General features: G+C 35.0%; 1 protein-coding gene across 1 annotated transcript in view; it reads left to right on the top strand.

Moving 5' to 3' along the window:
* Positions 1 to 14,694, top strand: part of l(2)k01209 (uridine-cytidine kinase-like lethal (2) k01209) — a 154,597-nt gene that overhangs the window by 79,027 nt on the left and 60,876 nt on the right. Inside the window, exons 7-8 of the mRNA XM_090371459.1 lie at positions 1,209 to 1,270; positions 14,606 to 14,622. Of these exons, the coding sequence (XP_090227585.1) occupies positions 1,209 to 1,270; positions 14,606 to 14,622 (79 nt within the window). The remainder of the gene's footprint in view (positions 1 to 1,208; positions 1,271 to 14,605; positions 14,623 to 14,694) is intronic.

Here is a 14,694-nt window from a genome sequence, read left to right as displayed (position 1 = left end):
CAGATCAGCTTATATTTACCATAGGCTTCTGTGTCACCTGGTAATTTATGTGTCCTATGCATTTTTCTTCTCTGCTACATGTCTCATTAGTTCATCTGACATCCATTTAGGCCTAAACCTTGAACAATATAGATCAAAGGGATCTGGGTATAAAATAGCAAGTGAAAGTTCATCCACTGGGAGTAGAGTTGTTTCATGGACTGGTTGATGAACAGATATGGTGAAGACAATAGGGATTTTATGAATGTGCAAATGCACAGTAAAAAGCATTATTGTACATGTGGAGCAAAGATCTCATTGTGGAGGAACTTCTTGAGTTGGCTTGTTATTACCCTGCTGTAAATAAATGCACTCTGCTCCAGTGAAGAAGTATATTGTTTTGTTAAAAGTGGATACCACTACCAGACCCAGGTTTTAATTTTGGGATAAAAAACTCTGAATCTTATATTTAAAAAAAAAATGAAAAAACAAACACACACACAACTCAGATAGACAGACACAAAATGTGAAACATCTGGTTGAAACAGAAGAGGCCACTTCCAATTTCAACTCATCTCGGGATTGAGAGACCTCCTAGACCTGAGTTCGTCCTTTTTTGGATCTTATCAGTGGGCAGGAAGGCAACCCAGTGACAGTATATATCTTGCATCTCATATACTGTGAGGTGGTGCAGTAATGAAATAGACTTAGTTTAGTTCAGGGCAAAAGCTTCAAGCCATGAAATATCATTGTACATGTTGGGTGTAGTTTCTTTATGTGCATAGCTGTGAGCAGCAAACTGGGTTTGCTGCTTAGTATGTTGATCTCATGTTGTGGAGGCACTTTGCCATGGGTTGCTGTGGTACTCTAAATAAATAAAAAATAAAAAAAACAAAACACTGCTTTAAATACAAATGCAAGTCATGGTAAAATGCCTCACAGTATGATATTGCTGCACTAAGTAGCTTACTGTACATAATGTTGAGTAAACTCGGTTTGCTCATAGCCATGTACAGAAAGAGTGTATGCCTATGTACAATGATATTTTATAGATTTCATAACTTGAGGCTTTTAGCCCAAACTTAATTATAAAAAAGAATGAACAATGTGGCAATGTATTTCTAAATATTGGTACATTCTGGTTATTTCTATAATATTAATAATTCTATGGAATATTAACTGTATGGAGAATATTTAACAGTTACATCATATAATTATATTTTGATTAGGAGGAGAAAATGAAATTGCCATTAGTCTGATAGTCCAGCATGTTCATACTCAACTTCAATTGGTAAGCCATTTTGAAATTGTTAATTCCTTATATGAAAAATTAAAATGTTTTGTTAGTTCCCATATTATTCAAATTGAAAATTAATTTCTCACTTAACATATTGGTTGGAAATTTGATAAAATCAATCCTGCCTTACTTATTTTCAGTACTTCAAGTTTAGGTAATTTTAAAATCATTAGTAGTTAGTGTCATCTTAGAAATCAGTGTAAGCAGTTTGCATAACATCAAAGCATAGTTGCTGATATATTGATACCTGGGACCCCAGTCTTATTACAACATTTCCTTTAAGATAACTTATTAAGAAACTTTTTATAGAACAGTTCAGAAACTAATGCCTTTGTGATGTGAGAAGATTAAGACCATTTTTCAAATAGGGTGGCAGAAATATTTACAGAATTTCCCCTGGGATTATTTTAAGGTTGGTTATCCTACAAACAGCCAATGCAGCCACCGGACACACAATTTAAATTATGATAAAATATCATATTTTGCTTCTTGTGAAGGAAGCTTAGTATTCCTTTCCTTAATTGTTCTTTAAAAAAAAAAAGTGGTCTTATAAATTATTACCAAATAATTGTTTAGATTAGGAACACCTAACAAATACTGCATGCAAGAAACATGTCATTTTAAGAATTTATGGCCTCATAAAAAGAATGCTACTTTGCCTTGTTATGCATTGATAAAATATTTTTATAGGTTGAATGTATATATTGTAGTGATGTAAGACATTCTAAGAGATCAGCACATATAATACAACTAATGTTTTCAAAATAGATGAAAAACAAGAAATTATAGAAATTATCAGATTTGCCTACAATGCATCTTAATTCACATCATGTAGTTGTAAAGCACATAATAGTAGGATCCATTAGAGTAACAAGAAATACCTGCATGAATTGTTACATGATCCCATGGAAAAAAACATAGTTTGCATGTTCTAAAAGTCCTTTATGACAGTATATTCTTCAAATCACATTGAAAAGTGGAGGAATTCTTAAAGACCTCTTCACTCAAGGCTATAGTGAGCTGATTTGAGGTGGAGAAAGTGAATGAGTAGGCCTCCCTCTCTGGAAGAGGTGGGGGTTTATTTCAGTTTTTTTCAGCCTATGCAACAGGCATATTGTTTTGTGAACATGCACTTGTACAGACATAATATATAGCTGGGCGAATCCTAAGCTAACTTCCATTCTAGTTGAAGATATGTTTAAGAATTCCATTGGTTTCCAATGGAATTCAAATCCAGATCTCTACAAATGAGTTGTAAATGCAAAAATACTGACATGGAAGATAAGACCTTGCCACATAAACTGCTGTGCTATTACCAAAGTAGTTGGTGCAAACATAATCCTGAAATTCCCAAACTTACCAAATTTTATTTAAAAGAAAATAAAAAATTCAAATATCAACAAAGAGCATAAATAATGCTTTGATACGTGCAATTCAGGATAGTTAGTTACACTATCTAACATCGTAATTGCAAATATTACATGAATTTGAATGAAAATATAACTTTGTAAGGACTTTGGCTGAGAACGGTGCTGTAGATGGGTAAATGCAAACTTTAGTTTTACTTATAAAAACTAAAAATAATGTTACATGGGACTGTCATCCAACTACCTCCTTTGGATCTCAAAATTTCAAACTTTAATGCATCAAAGATAGATAAAGCTGCCTTCTATCAGAGATTCAGTGCTCCAGTGAATTTGCAGCTAAACACAATCCATGAAGAACTTTAGTGTGATATCACCAAAACTTTATCTACCTTTCAGATTCAGTGTGATGCAGGGGTGGGCAGAAATAATTTTCTTACATATGTGATGACTAGGGTTCTGATTTTTATTACCTTAAAAATGTCAAAACATGATGAAAATATGTCATTAAATTTAACCAAATATGACCTTAAATATTATTAAATAATTTACCTTTACGTACTGTATAAATGATAATATTTACTTTTTTATTCTTTTAAAGTTGTACAATGTCTTGTTATACAAATTTCTAATGAAAATATCACAATTTGCAAGTTTTTTTTTTTTTTTTTTTTTTAAATATAAACATTAAAAATTTTTTTTTTAAACATACAAAAACCAAAATGTATAGGCTAAGGTACTAGGCTACTAACACTTAAGTTGCTAAGTACTTTCCATTGCATTGCAATACCTGTATCCACTCCAAATGTTTTGGAGTTAATCTTCTATCATCTGCTAATATTCGCTTGTAAGCAGAGAAGGACCTCAACATCACAAGGTGTGATCAGGGCAAAATTAAACGCCTTAATGACATCTGGAGCTAGAGGAAGTCCTTCAATGGCCGTATCCTCTAAAACTTGGGAAATTTTGCATATGCAAAAAGCACACCAAAAGAACCTCGTGAGGTACAGAAATGAAGAAGGGAAACAAACACAACAACGGAAACAAAACGGTACAGAGGGACTTTATTCAAAAATGGCAACATAGCACTGCCTGCCATGAGACAGATGCATCACTGCAAAAGGTGAATTTAGCAACAGTTGCATGATTAGTTTTATCCAGAACCTTTGATACGATTTAGATGGTTCATCTGAATCAAGCTTTCCAACAATAAAATTAGCTATATCCTTCACAATCTGTGATTTCATCAACTGAACCCCACACACAGCTGCTTTCAATATCTTCGCGAATATTGTTTAGACACTGCAAGTAATAAGTAAATAAATAAATTAATTAAAATATAGCCTACACAGCATTCAGTCTTTTGGATTTTATTAAAAAAAAAAAATTATTTAATAAAATCAATGAGCATTACCGATTTATAGCAGTCCTCAAGGTAATTTTTTCGTAATGTTGATTCGTCAGAAATTTTTCGGCAGCAGTATTTTTCCAAGAAGCTTTTGAAGACCGGATTGTTCACTTTGTTCCAAGGAATGTTTGCACAAATATTGCTTGGCATAAATTGGCAACGAATGGATTTGGTGTTTTTTGGTTTTCTGTAGTAAGCAGCTGCTGTGTAGTATGCATCACTGAAATTCTCCTTCTCCTTACGTTCGCTTCATGCAAAGCAGTAAAGTTATGCTGTTTTAATTGGGATACTTTCGCTCGCAGAACCTTAAAAATGTATTTATATATTTAAGATTATTTATAAAAATTATCATTATTTTTCGATTTATATGAAAAAACTAAATATGCATGAGCATTAAATTTAGAATGTCCATATATCGAAGCATCCAAAAATAAAAATTATGATAGATCTATTACCAGGTAATTAATTAATTTTCTTAATTAAATAAACTAAATGCAACAATGCATAATATTTAAGAGTGTAAGATTCCATATAATATCGGTGTATGTATACCATAGATAACTCTTAAAGAACAACTACGATAGTAGTGTGAAAGGCATAATTTCGTCTGTATCTCATATTGTGCTCTTCCTTCGAAACAAGTTGCCCATGTATTGCACTACATCGAATTAGTAATGCTTCACTAATATAGAAGACTGTTGTTACTTGTCTTACTACCACCCACTGATGAAAAGCCAACTATCTTTGAAATGGTGCCATCTGGGCGGTGGTACTCACTGAGAATAAGTAAAAATAGTCTTCTTTATTAGTGAAGCATTACTTATTCGAGGTAGTGCAATACGTGGGAAAATTGTTGTGAAGGAAGAGCACAATATGAGATACGACAAAATGATGCCTTTCACACTACTATCGTAGTTGTTCTTTAAGAGTTATCTATGGTGTATCTACACCGATATTATATATATTAATTAATTTCCATACCTCTTTATTGCATGCATTGCAATATATTATTTTTCCATCTGTTTGGTAAGTGTCTTTAGACTCTTCTACAAAAGAAACCCATTTTCTAAAAAGCTCAATTTTGCTCGATTTTGGCTTCATTTCTCCAACAGCTGAAGTTTCTACTGTATAAAATAAGTTGAACGAATAATTTGTTGAGCTCAGTATAAGGTGAAACTACTGTAAAGTTTTAAATTATAGCTAAAATGACACTATGGTGCCGTTGTGAGTGACTAAAGAGCCAATAAAAATAACTTTGGGATTTATCCGCTCGTGCCCACCCACGCTGGAATGTGAAATGATTAAATGTAAATTCCCACAGTTTTTTAGAAATATATTTTGAATCAATTTGATAAATAATTTGTTGATTATTATAAGACGAAATATGAAATTTTTTTTTTTATGTCAACAAGTATAGAATATGCTAAAACAAGTAAAGAAATATGATATTTCATATATTTTTTGAAATTATGACCTAATGCGTAAAATATGTTGAAATATGAAATTATAAACACACTTATTTATGATCCTCAGACCATGTAACATGGACACACTAAGTTTCATGCCTTTATGTAAATGAAAAATGAATATGATAATACATAAAAATCCGAACCCTAGTGATGACAGTTCACATAGCTAGTATCCAAGGTTGTAATGCTCACTTCATCTTTAAAAGAAGTGTAATTTTATTTTAGCAATGGACCAGTCATGTAGAACATTTTCAAAGAACTCATTTACTTGTTCTGTCCTGAGTTGCCACATAGTAGTAGTGGCAAATGATGCAAGAAAGCAAGCTTATATAGAATCAGCAAAAAAAAAAAAACTACACACCCATCCATAGCCTCCAAGAATTTGCCTAGTTCCTCCTTGAATTTATTCAACTCATCCACTTCCACAACAGATGGAAGCCTGTTTCAATAATCAACCACCTGCTGGCTGAAGACAAAAAATTTCTGTACATCTATCCTGCAACCATCCTTCCTGAATGTGAATTTATGCCCCCTCATGTAGAGGAAGAATGCCATTAACATTCAGCTTACTCAATCCATTCAAGGCCTTAAACAACTCTATCAGATCATCCCACAGGTGCCTACTCTCCAGATGCTGCAATTTGCAAAACTGAACCTCTTTCTAGCTAAGAGCACCCTTTTGTTCCCTTTGCCAATCTGGTTGTCCCTCATTGCACCCAGGTGCCTCCGTAGCCAGGTGGGCAGGAGCAGCAGTGCGTAGCACACGCTTCTTGATCAGACCGGGGTTCGAGCCCGTGACCACCAAATACGGAGGATGCGGAAAGGTCAGGAATTGACCATCGCATATCCCCTGAGCAATATGGCCTTAGTTGCTAATGCTCCTAAAAACCAAATAACAACAACATTGCACCCATTCCAGCAGATTTACATCACTTTCTAAAGTGAGACCTCCAGACCTGTATTTACATAGTGACTTTTTCTCATGTTGTTGCTTTATACTTGTTAAAGCTGATTATTATTAAGAATTGTTTTTTGCGGGAATTTTAAATTCTTTACTAATTAGGAATACCTGTCTCAAAGATCAGATATAATTTCTGAAGTTCTCATTTCACTACAGGCATAATATATTTGATATATTTAATAACCTATTTTAATAATATATTTAATTTAGAAATAATATTTAATAAACAAGAGCCAAACATTTTGCTTGTTTTAATTATTTGTTTTTAAACTGAGTATTTCACTGAATATTTATTTTTGAAAATAACATAATTTTGTGTGTAATGTATGTTATAGAGAAACAAATGCTTCTTTTTTAACCCGTGCTATAAGCTTTTTTTCCCTGGCCCCCTCCAGTCAATAATATGAGAGAGAGAGAGAGAGAGAGAGAGAGAGAGAGATCATTACACTCACATAGTGAACTAAAAGTTGGGTCTAAAAATACTTTGCAATGAATTGTGATAAGAAAGTTGTCTTTAAAAAAAACATTAATATTTCTTTTGGTGTGTGTGTGTGTGGTATTGTTGACAAGTAAAACAATTTTAGTGAAAGCTCTATTCACTGGCACATTATGATCTTATAAAAGTTGTATGAAAATCGGCCTTCACTACTAATCACATAGAATATGAAGGTTTTATAAAAATAACTGCTGCCATTATGAATATATAAGGATCAATTAAGTCATGTCTCTTTATTCGTATTTCATGTAATTTAAATATGAAAATTATGCTGTACACAGCCAGCATCGGTGGAGAGTTATTTTTTGTTTAGTTATCTTTCGGGGTATATTTCATTCTAGCAGTGAATGAGGTAAAAGGCTCAACTTTGTAAAAGGCTCTCTCCATGAATATTGAATATAACAGTCATTTTTTATCCCTTTTGCTATGCCAGGTACTTTCCAACACTGATGGTAGGAATGGCAACAGTTATCCTGGTATTGATATCATTGTCATTTAATTTTAATGCTAGATGCATTTAGCTTTTTCTTACCTGATGGCATTATTAATCTATTCTCTAATGAAATTCAAGTATTATCTGGCCATGGAAAAATTGTATAAAATTGTATTGCCTTTTTATTTTCTTAGCAAAAGTATAACCATTTAGATTCAGGCTACAAAATATATGTATTTTCTATTTAAAGGGGGAAAAAAAAAACATTTTGAATCAAATGTATAGCCAGGCTCCATCATCTATGAAGATAGAAAATATGAGATCAGAAAACATTGCAAGATTAATGATCCATGATTATGTGCATAAGCTTTTTCTGATTTTCTTGAAAGATCTGCAGAAATCATCTTTTACAACTTACAGAAAAATTTGCTTTTCTTCTAGATTTCATTCAAGTTTGGATGGAATCAGGAATTTCTTTGTGATTAAAAGCTAGTGGGTATGCATTTATACACCATACTCAGTGCTAAAGATAAATGGGGACACCTAGAGTTGAAGTCTGTATTTATAAATTTAGTGTGTTATGTTCTTCATATATGGACCTACGAAATTTATCAATATGTGCTTCAAAATTTGATGACTCAACTCATCTTTAGCATGCAGATGTTTGGAGTATCTATATGCAAATCCACAACTTTAAGAAAAATTTTTGTAGTGTGATTTTTAAAAGCAGCTTTATTATTATTATTAATCACAGTCAGGTTTATCACAGTATGCAACTTCAACCAGTTATCTCCTTGCTAACCTTGGGGGCTAGGAACTGACAAACTGTTAAAATGACAAATCCTTAAAATAATAGGATCGGGAAGGAATTACATCCCTAGCAATTTAGAAAATATGGAAGTGTATTTTTTAACTTATATAGAAAGAACTAGCAATTGAGTAATATGCAACTGCTTGACTTGCCACACATTGCATGTACATAAGCAGTTTTAATGTTAGAAACTGCCAAAGAATGGACACAAGGCCAAACTTTATCTTCAGTCTTTTGATATAATGAATAGTAATTTATATATTTTGTGAAAGGCCTTACTTTGCATCATTTGTGTAATGGCAAATGATGCAAGAAAGCAAGCTTATATTATAGCATGAACCAAAAAAAAAAAACACTTTACCTGTTTGTGCCGTCAAGAATTTGTGTAGTTCTCCCTGTTTCAACAATCAATCACCCGGTGGCTGAAGGAAAACTTCTATCCTCAACTTGAATTTATGCCCCCTCATGTTTGTAGTCTCAGCAAGTGAAAGATACTATTAATATTCAGCTTACTTAATCCAGTCAAGGCTTTAATTAAACACCTCAATCAGATCTCCCTGCAGGTAATGCCATGAGAAACAGATTGTACATTTTTGTTTAAAAAAAAAGCAATAGTATATATTTAAAGAGAACACCAGCATTTTGTTGGTGCAAAAGTATAATTTTGTATGCAGCAAGAGTGCAAACTAAGCTGAAAATGTGTCATCTCTTATTGTAAATCAGATTATAAGTTACCTCGGTTTTGCACTACAAATAAATAGCACTGCTCCTTGAGAAGCAGTGCTATTTATTTGTAGTATTATTTCTTTTCATTTATAATGTACTTTGGCCATTTCAGGGATTATTGTTCCATTAGTGGGTAATTAGAATCTACCAGTGCAGAATTTGACAGTGATTTTCCACAATATATGAGATGCCAAAAGGTACAGATATTCAAACTGCAAATTTAGCAATGGTAAGACTGGGTAACTTTTATGGATATTTTTTTCAAAATATGAGCTGGATGTTTGATGCATTTGTGACAAACATGCTACATGCAAAATGATGCTTTTGCACTCCACATACATTACTAATACATAGCTCCTGTAGCCCAAAACTTATTACCTCTAAATTATTCAGTGTGAATGAGTGAAACTGAAAAGAGAAGCACTTTGGAAGACCAACATGTCTTCACATCTCACTTACCCAATGAAAATTGATATTGAAGTGTGAAAAATAAGACTGAAATGATGGGGTTGGAGATGCATATTTATCCAACTTAATAAACTTTTAAGGGGATAACCACATTTCATTTCATGGTAAGCCAGACATACGGTAAGTGATGTATAAAATCATGAATCAATCTGGGGGTATTAAGCTTTTATATTCAAAGTAAAGAGCATGAAAATACTTCATTTTAAATAATTTTATGTAAATGTTAATTGATATTTCAAAACAATTCTCAGTGAAACTGTTATTAGTATTATTTCCTTTCAAGAAAGAATTAGCAAACAAATTTTTTAAATGTGAAAAAATGAATGGGAAAAATGTTGTAAAAACATCAATGGGAAAATGAACTACCTATCATAAATAGGCACGTTTGCTAAAAAAAAAGTCGCGAGTTAGGGTTAAATTTGAAAGTGTCCGCAATTCTGCCCAGACACGATAGGACTGAGTATATGATGAGAGCCTTGTCAATCAATTCGGCCCTGTAGAGATTGTGCTAGGCTCACAGGGTAGAATTTTTTTTTTTTTTTTTTTTCATTGTGGGCTGTGCTTGCTAACAGGAGAGATTGCTTCTATAGGAATGGGATACACTTAAATTTTTTTCTGTATTTATAAATGATATTGATGATGGTATATCAGGCTTAATGTCCAAGTTTGCAGATGATACGAAGGTTGGCAGATGATCAGGGTTGTTAATGACACTAATGACAGTACACTGCTGCAACAGGATCTATAAAAGTTGAGCAGATGGGCTGAGAGAGGTGGCAAATGAAGTTTAACATTGATAAATGTAAAGTACTACATATGGGAAGCAGTAACCCCAGAGTAATGTATCAATTTTGTGGTACTACACTGACAGTTGTAGAGAATGAAAAGGACCTGGGGGTAATTGTGCAGGCAGATATGAAGTTTTCTGAGCAGTGCAGACGGTCTGCAAGCTCATGGTGTCTTGTCAATGATATACAAGAATTTTTCTAGCAGGGATAAGGAGGTGATTATCACCTTGTATAAGGCAATGGTCAGACCACACCTTGAGTACTGTATACAGGTCTGGAGGCCTCATTTTAAGAAGGATGTAGAGCTGTTGGAACGAGTACAGAGAAGAGCCACGCCACAAGATTAGTGAATGACACAAAGGGTTGCTCTTATGAAGAAAGGCTTAAGTTTTGCAGATTACAGTGTTTGGAGACTAGGCACCTGCAAGGTGATCTGATTGAGGTGTATAAAGCCTTGAATGGTTTGATCATGCTCAATGCTGCTGGGATTCTTCCTCCTGCTCAGAATAATCACCTGAGGGCATAAATTCAAATTGAGGAAAGACAGCTGTAGGATAGATGTGCAGAAGTTTGCCTTTAGCCAGCAGGTAGTTGATTGGTGGAACAGACTTCCATCTTTTGTTGTGGAAGTTGATAGCCTAAATAAATTTAAGGCTGAGCTGGACAGATATTTGGAACAAACAGAGGGGTGAAATCGAAGCTTTTTTTTTTTTTTTTTTGTCTGATGCTGCATAAGCTTGCTTTCTTTCATCATCATATGTCTCTGCTAATGCTAAATAGAAAGGGTGCAAGGATATTTGCTGATGCTATCAAAGCAGTGTTAGGTGGGTCGGAAAACTGCTAGTTTGTGGGGATTCACAGACTAAAAGATTAACGGTAGCTGCAGACAGAAGCGAAAGTGATTCTTGCACTGCTTCTACTGCAATGAGCATCAGCCTAGAGAGCAAGTTGCTGGGGATTTCAGGAGCTGCTGGGAGTCATCGGAACAAGTAAATATATGGGCTGTGTTAGGGTAACTAAGAATAAGAACAAGTGCATGTATACTTGCATGTACACTAATGCTAGAAATATAGTAAATAAAATTGAATTTGAAGTACTGGTCAAGCCATCAAAGGTAGATATTGTTGGGATATCAGAGATGTGGTGGCACACAGATATAAGCAGTGCAGAATTGGAATTTGGGGAGTACAGAAAGGGTAGGAAGGGAGGAGGGATTATGCTGTTAGTTAAGAAAGAAATCTAAGGAAGTGTATCCAGTTGACATGGGTGGACAATGCAATGTTGAGTCTGTTTGGTGTGATATAAACACTGTGACATAATACTACAAATAAAGGGAAAATGAGAGTAAGAGTATGTTATAAGCCTAATGATGCTGATGAGTACATTGTGCAGAGAAATAGAATGGGCCAGTAAATCAGAATGTCTTGTAATGGGAGATCTTAACTTTCCAGTTATTGACTGGAACTTGTAGGTTGGTCACTCACATGCTAGCAAGACTTGTGGGATTTATTGGAGGATTTTTTTCTACAGCAACGTGTTTGAGGGGCAACGAGAAGGAGTAATACCCTTTATCTGATTACCAGCAGTGATGATGAATGCATTAGGAATTTGCAGATAAAGGAACCACTAGGTGACAGTGATCAGTGTACTGATGCGGGATTTACTTAAAGATGTAACTACAATCAAGGGTAAAGGGAAGGGTTTTTGTTTTCGTAAAGGTGACTACAGAGGTCTCAGACAGTTTTTAAATTCTATAGAGTGGGATCAACTGATGATGTTACCAATGGTGATTTCTAAATGGGAAGCCTTCAGGGACTTAATCTTGGAGGCTACTAGGCTTTTCATACCAACTAAGAAATACTGTTCAAGGTTCGGGCCTAAATGGATGTCAGATGAATTAATGAGGCTCATGGCAGAGAATTAAAATGCATGGAATGCATATAAATTATCAGGCGACACAGAAGCTAGTCTGTAATCAAGTCACAAAGGAGGTTAGGCAGGTGAAGGCAGATTACGAGAAATCTTTGGCAAAGGACGCAAAGAAAAACATCAAAGAGTTCTTTACTTATGTAAACTCTAGAAGGAAGGGGATGAATCGGATTGGTCCATTTAACATAGATGGTTTAACTATTGATGATCCTGCTCAAGTAGCTGATAAACTGAATGAGTATTTTGCATCTACATTCGCACATGAGCAGTTATTCAAGGAGGGGAATGCCAGACGTTTATCAAACTCTAACAGGGAGCTAAGTGATTTTGTGATAACTGAGAGCAAAGTGGAGGAGAAATTGTTGAAGTTAAACATAAAAAAAAGTCACCTGGGGCAGATGGAATCTATCCAGTTATAATGAAGGAAGCAGCAAGAGAAGTAAGCAAACCCTTAGCCATAATTATGAGAGCATCCTTAGAGTTGGGGAAGGCCCCCATGAACTGGAGATGTGCAAATGTATCCCCAATTCCCAAAGGGGGTTCAAAGGGTGACACAAATAATTATAGACCTGTTAGTTTAACTTCCATTCCAGGGAAATAATGGAGTCATTGTTAAAGAGGTGATGCAGGGTCACATAGACAAGACATTGGCAATAGTTCAGGCACAGCATGGGTTTGTTAAGGGGAAGCCTTGTCTGACCAATTTTATTGGCTACTACGACGTGGTCACAAAGGAACTGGATGCTAAAAATAATTTTGATATCATATACTTGGATTTCAGGAAAACTTTTGATACTGTTGGACATGAAAGACTGCTTTACAAATTGGAGCAGCATTAAGGGCATGTTACTGTGATGGATAAAGGGATGCTTGAGTGGGAGATGGCAGAGAGTGGTAATAAATGGACACTGCGCTACGTGGACTAATGTTATTAGCGGAGTCCCCCCAGGGTTTGGTGCTGGGCCCATTGTTGTTTTCTGTATTTATCAGTGATATCGATGAAGGTATATCAGGCTTAATGTCCAATTTTGTAGATGATACAAAGGTTGGCAGGGTTGTTAATGACACCAAAGACAGTATGCTACTGCAACAGGATCTAGAGAAGTTAGGCAGATGGGCTGAGAAGTGGCAACTGAAGTGTAGCATTAACAAATGAAAATTACTGCATATGGGTAGCAGTAACCCAAGAAAAACATACCAACTCTGTGGTACTACACTCAGGGAAGTGGAGAATGAAAAAGACCTGGGGGTAATTGTGCAGTCAGATATGAAGTTCTCTGAGCAGTGCAGATGGGCCGCCAGAGCAGGTCATGGAATTTTGTCAATGATATATAGGAATTTTGCTAGCAGAGACAAGGAGGTGATTATCCCTTTGTATAAGGCAGTGGTCAGGTTGCACCTTGAGTACTGTATACAGGTCTGGAGGCCTCATTTTAGGAAATTATGTAGAGTTTTTAAAATGAGTACATAGAAGAGCAGAAAGATTGGTGAGAGGAACAAAGGGATGAGGCGCCTCCGTAGCCAGGTGGGCAAGAGCGGCAGTGCGTAGCACACGCTTCTTGATTAGACCGGGGTTCGAGCCCGTGACCACCAAATACGGAGGATGCGGAAAGGTCAGGGAATGACCACCACATATCCCCAGAGCAATATGGCCTTAGTTGCTAATGCTCCTAAAAACCAAATAACAAACAACAACAAACAAAGGGATGAGCTCATGAAGAAAGGCTTAAGTTCTGCAAGTTGCTGCATCTGGAGACTAGGCACCTGTGTGGTGATCTGATTGAGGTGTATAAGGCCTTTGTGCAGGCTCAATACTGACTGGATAAGTCTGCCTGCTCAGACTAAGAACCTTAGGGGGCTTAGATTCAAATTGAGGAAAGATAGTTGTAGACTAGATGTGCGGAAGTTTGCCTTTAGCCAACGGGTAGTTGATTGCTGGAACAGACTTCCATCTGTTGTTGTTATTGTTGTTGTGGAAGTTGATAGCTTAAATAAATTTAAAACTGAACTAGACAAACATTTGGAGTGACTGGATGGCTGAAGTGGGAAGGTGTGTTTTTTTTTTGTTTGATTCTGTATAAGCTTGCTTTCTTGCATAATATGCCTCAACTAATGCGAATGTTATTCAAATATTGGTATAGTTTATTAAGCATCTACAATACCATTAGTGGGTTCAGCTAGCACTTTGCAGGTATATTTATGCATAGATTGAAGGTTATGGTGAAACCTGTACTGAATTATAATTTGCCTGAGGCTTTATTGGATGAGAGCAGTGGTACTTATTCTGTTTGAAATAAGATGGAAAACTTAATTTTTTAGTTAATTCTATTTTTGATAATTTAAATTATAAATCGATAGGATATATTTTGTGATTTGATGTTCTGATTCATTTTCTTTTAAATGTTTTTAGTTCACATATAATATTAATCTGTTTGTCAGGATTGCAATATAATGCAAGTTTATTTTCTTCCAACAGAGGGGTCTGAAACTTAGGTATGTATAGTTTGATTAAATACTGAATATTTAATACTTAAAATATAATGAAAAATTAAATTATGAATAAAT

Source organism: Mastigoproctus giganteus, chromosome 4 (assembly GCF_048544385.1).
Source record: "Mastigoproctus giganteus isolate SK-2022 chromosome 4, ASM4854438v1, whole genome shotgun sequence".
Lineage (NCBI taxonomy): Eukaryota > Metazoa > Arthropoda > Arachnida > Uropygi > Thelyphonidae > Mastigoproctus > Mastigoproctus giganteus.
This window is presented reverse-complemented; position numbering and strand designations above follow the sequence as displayed.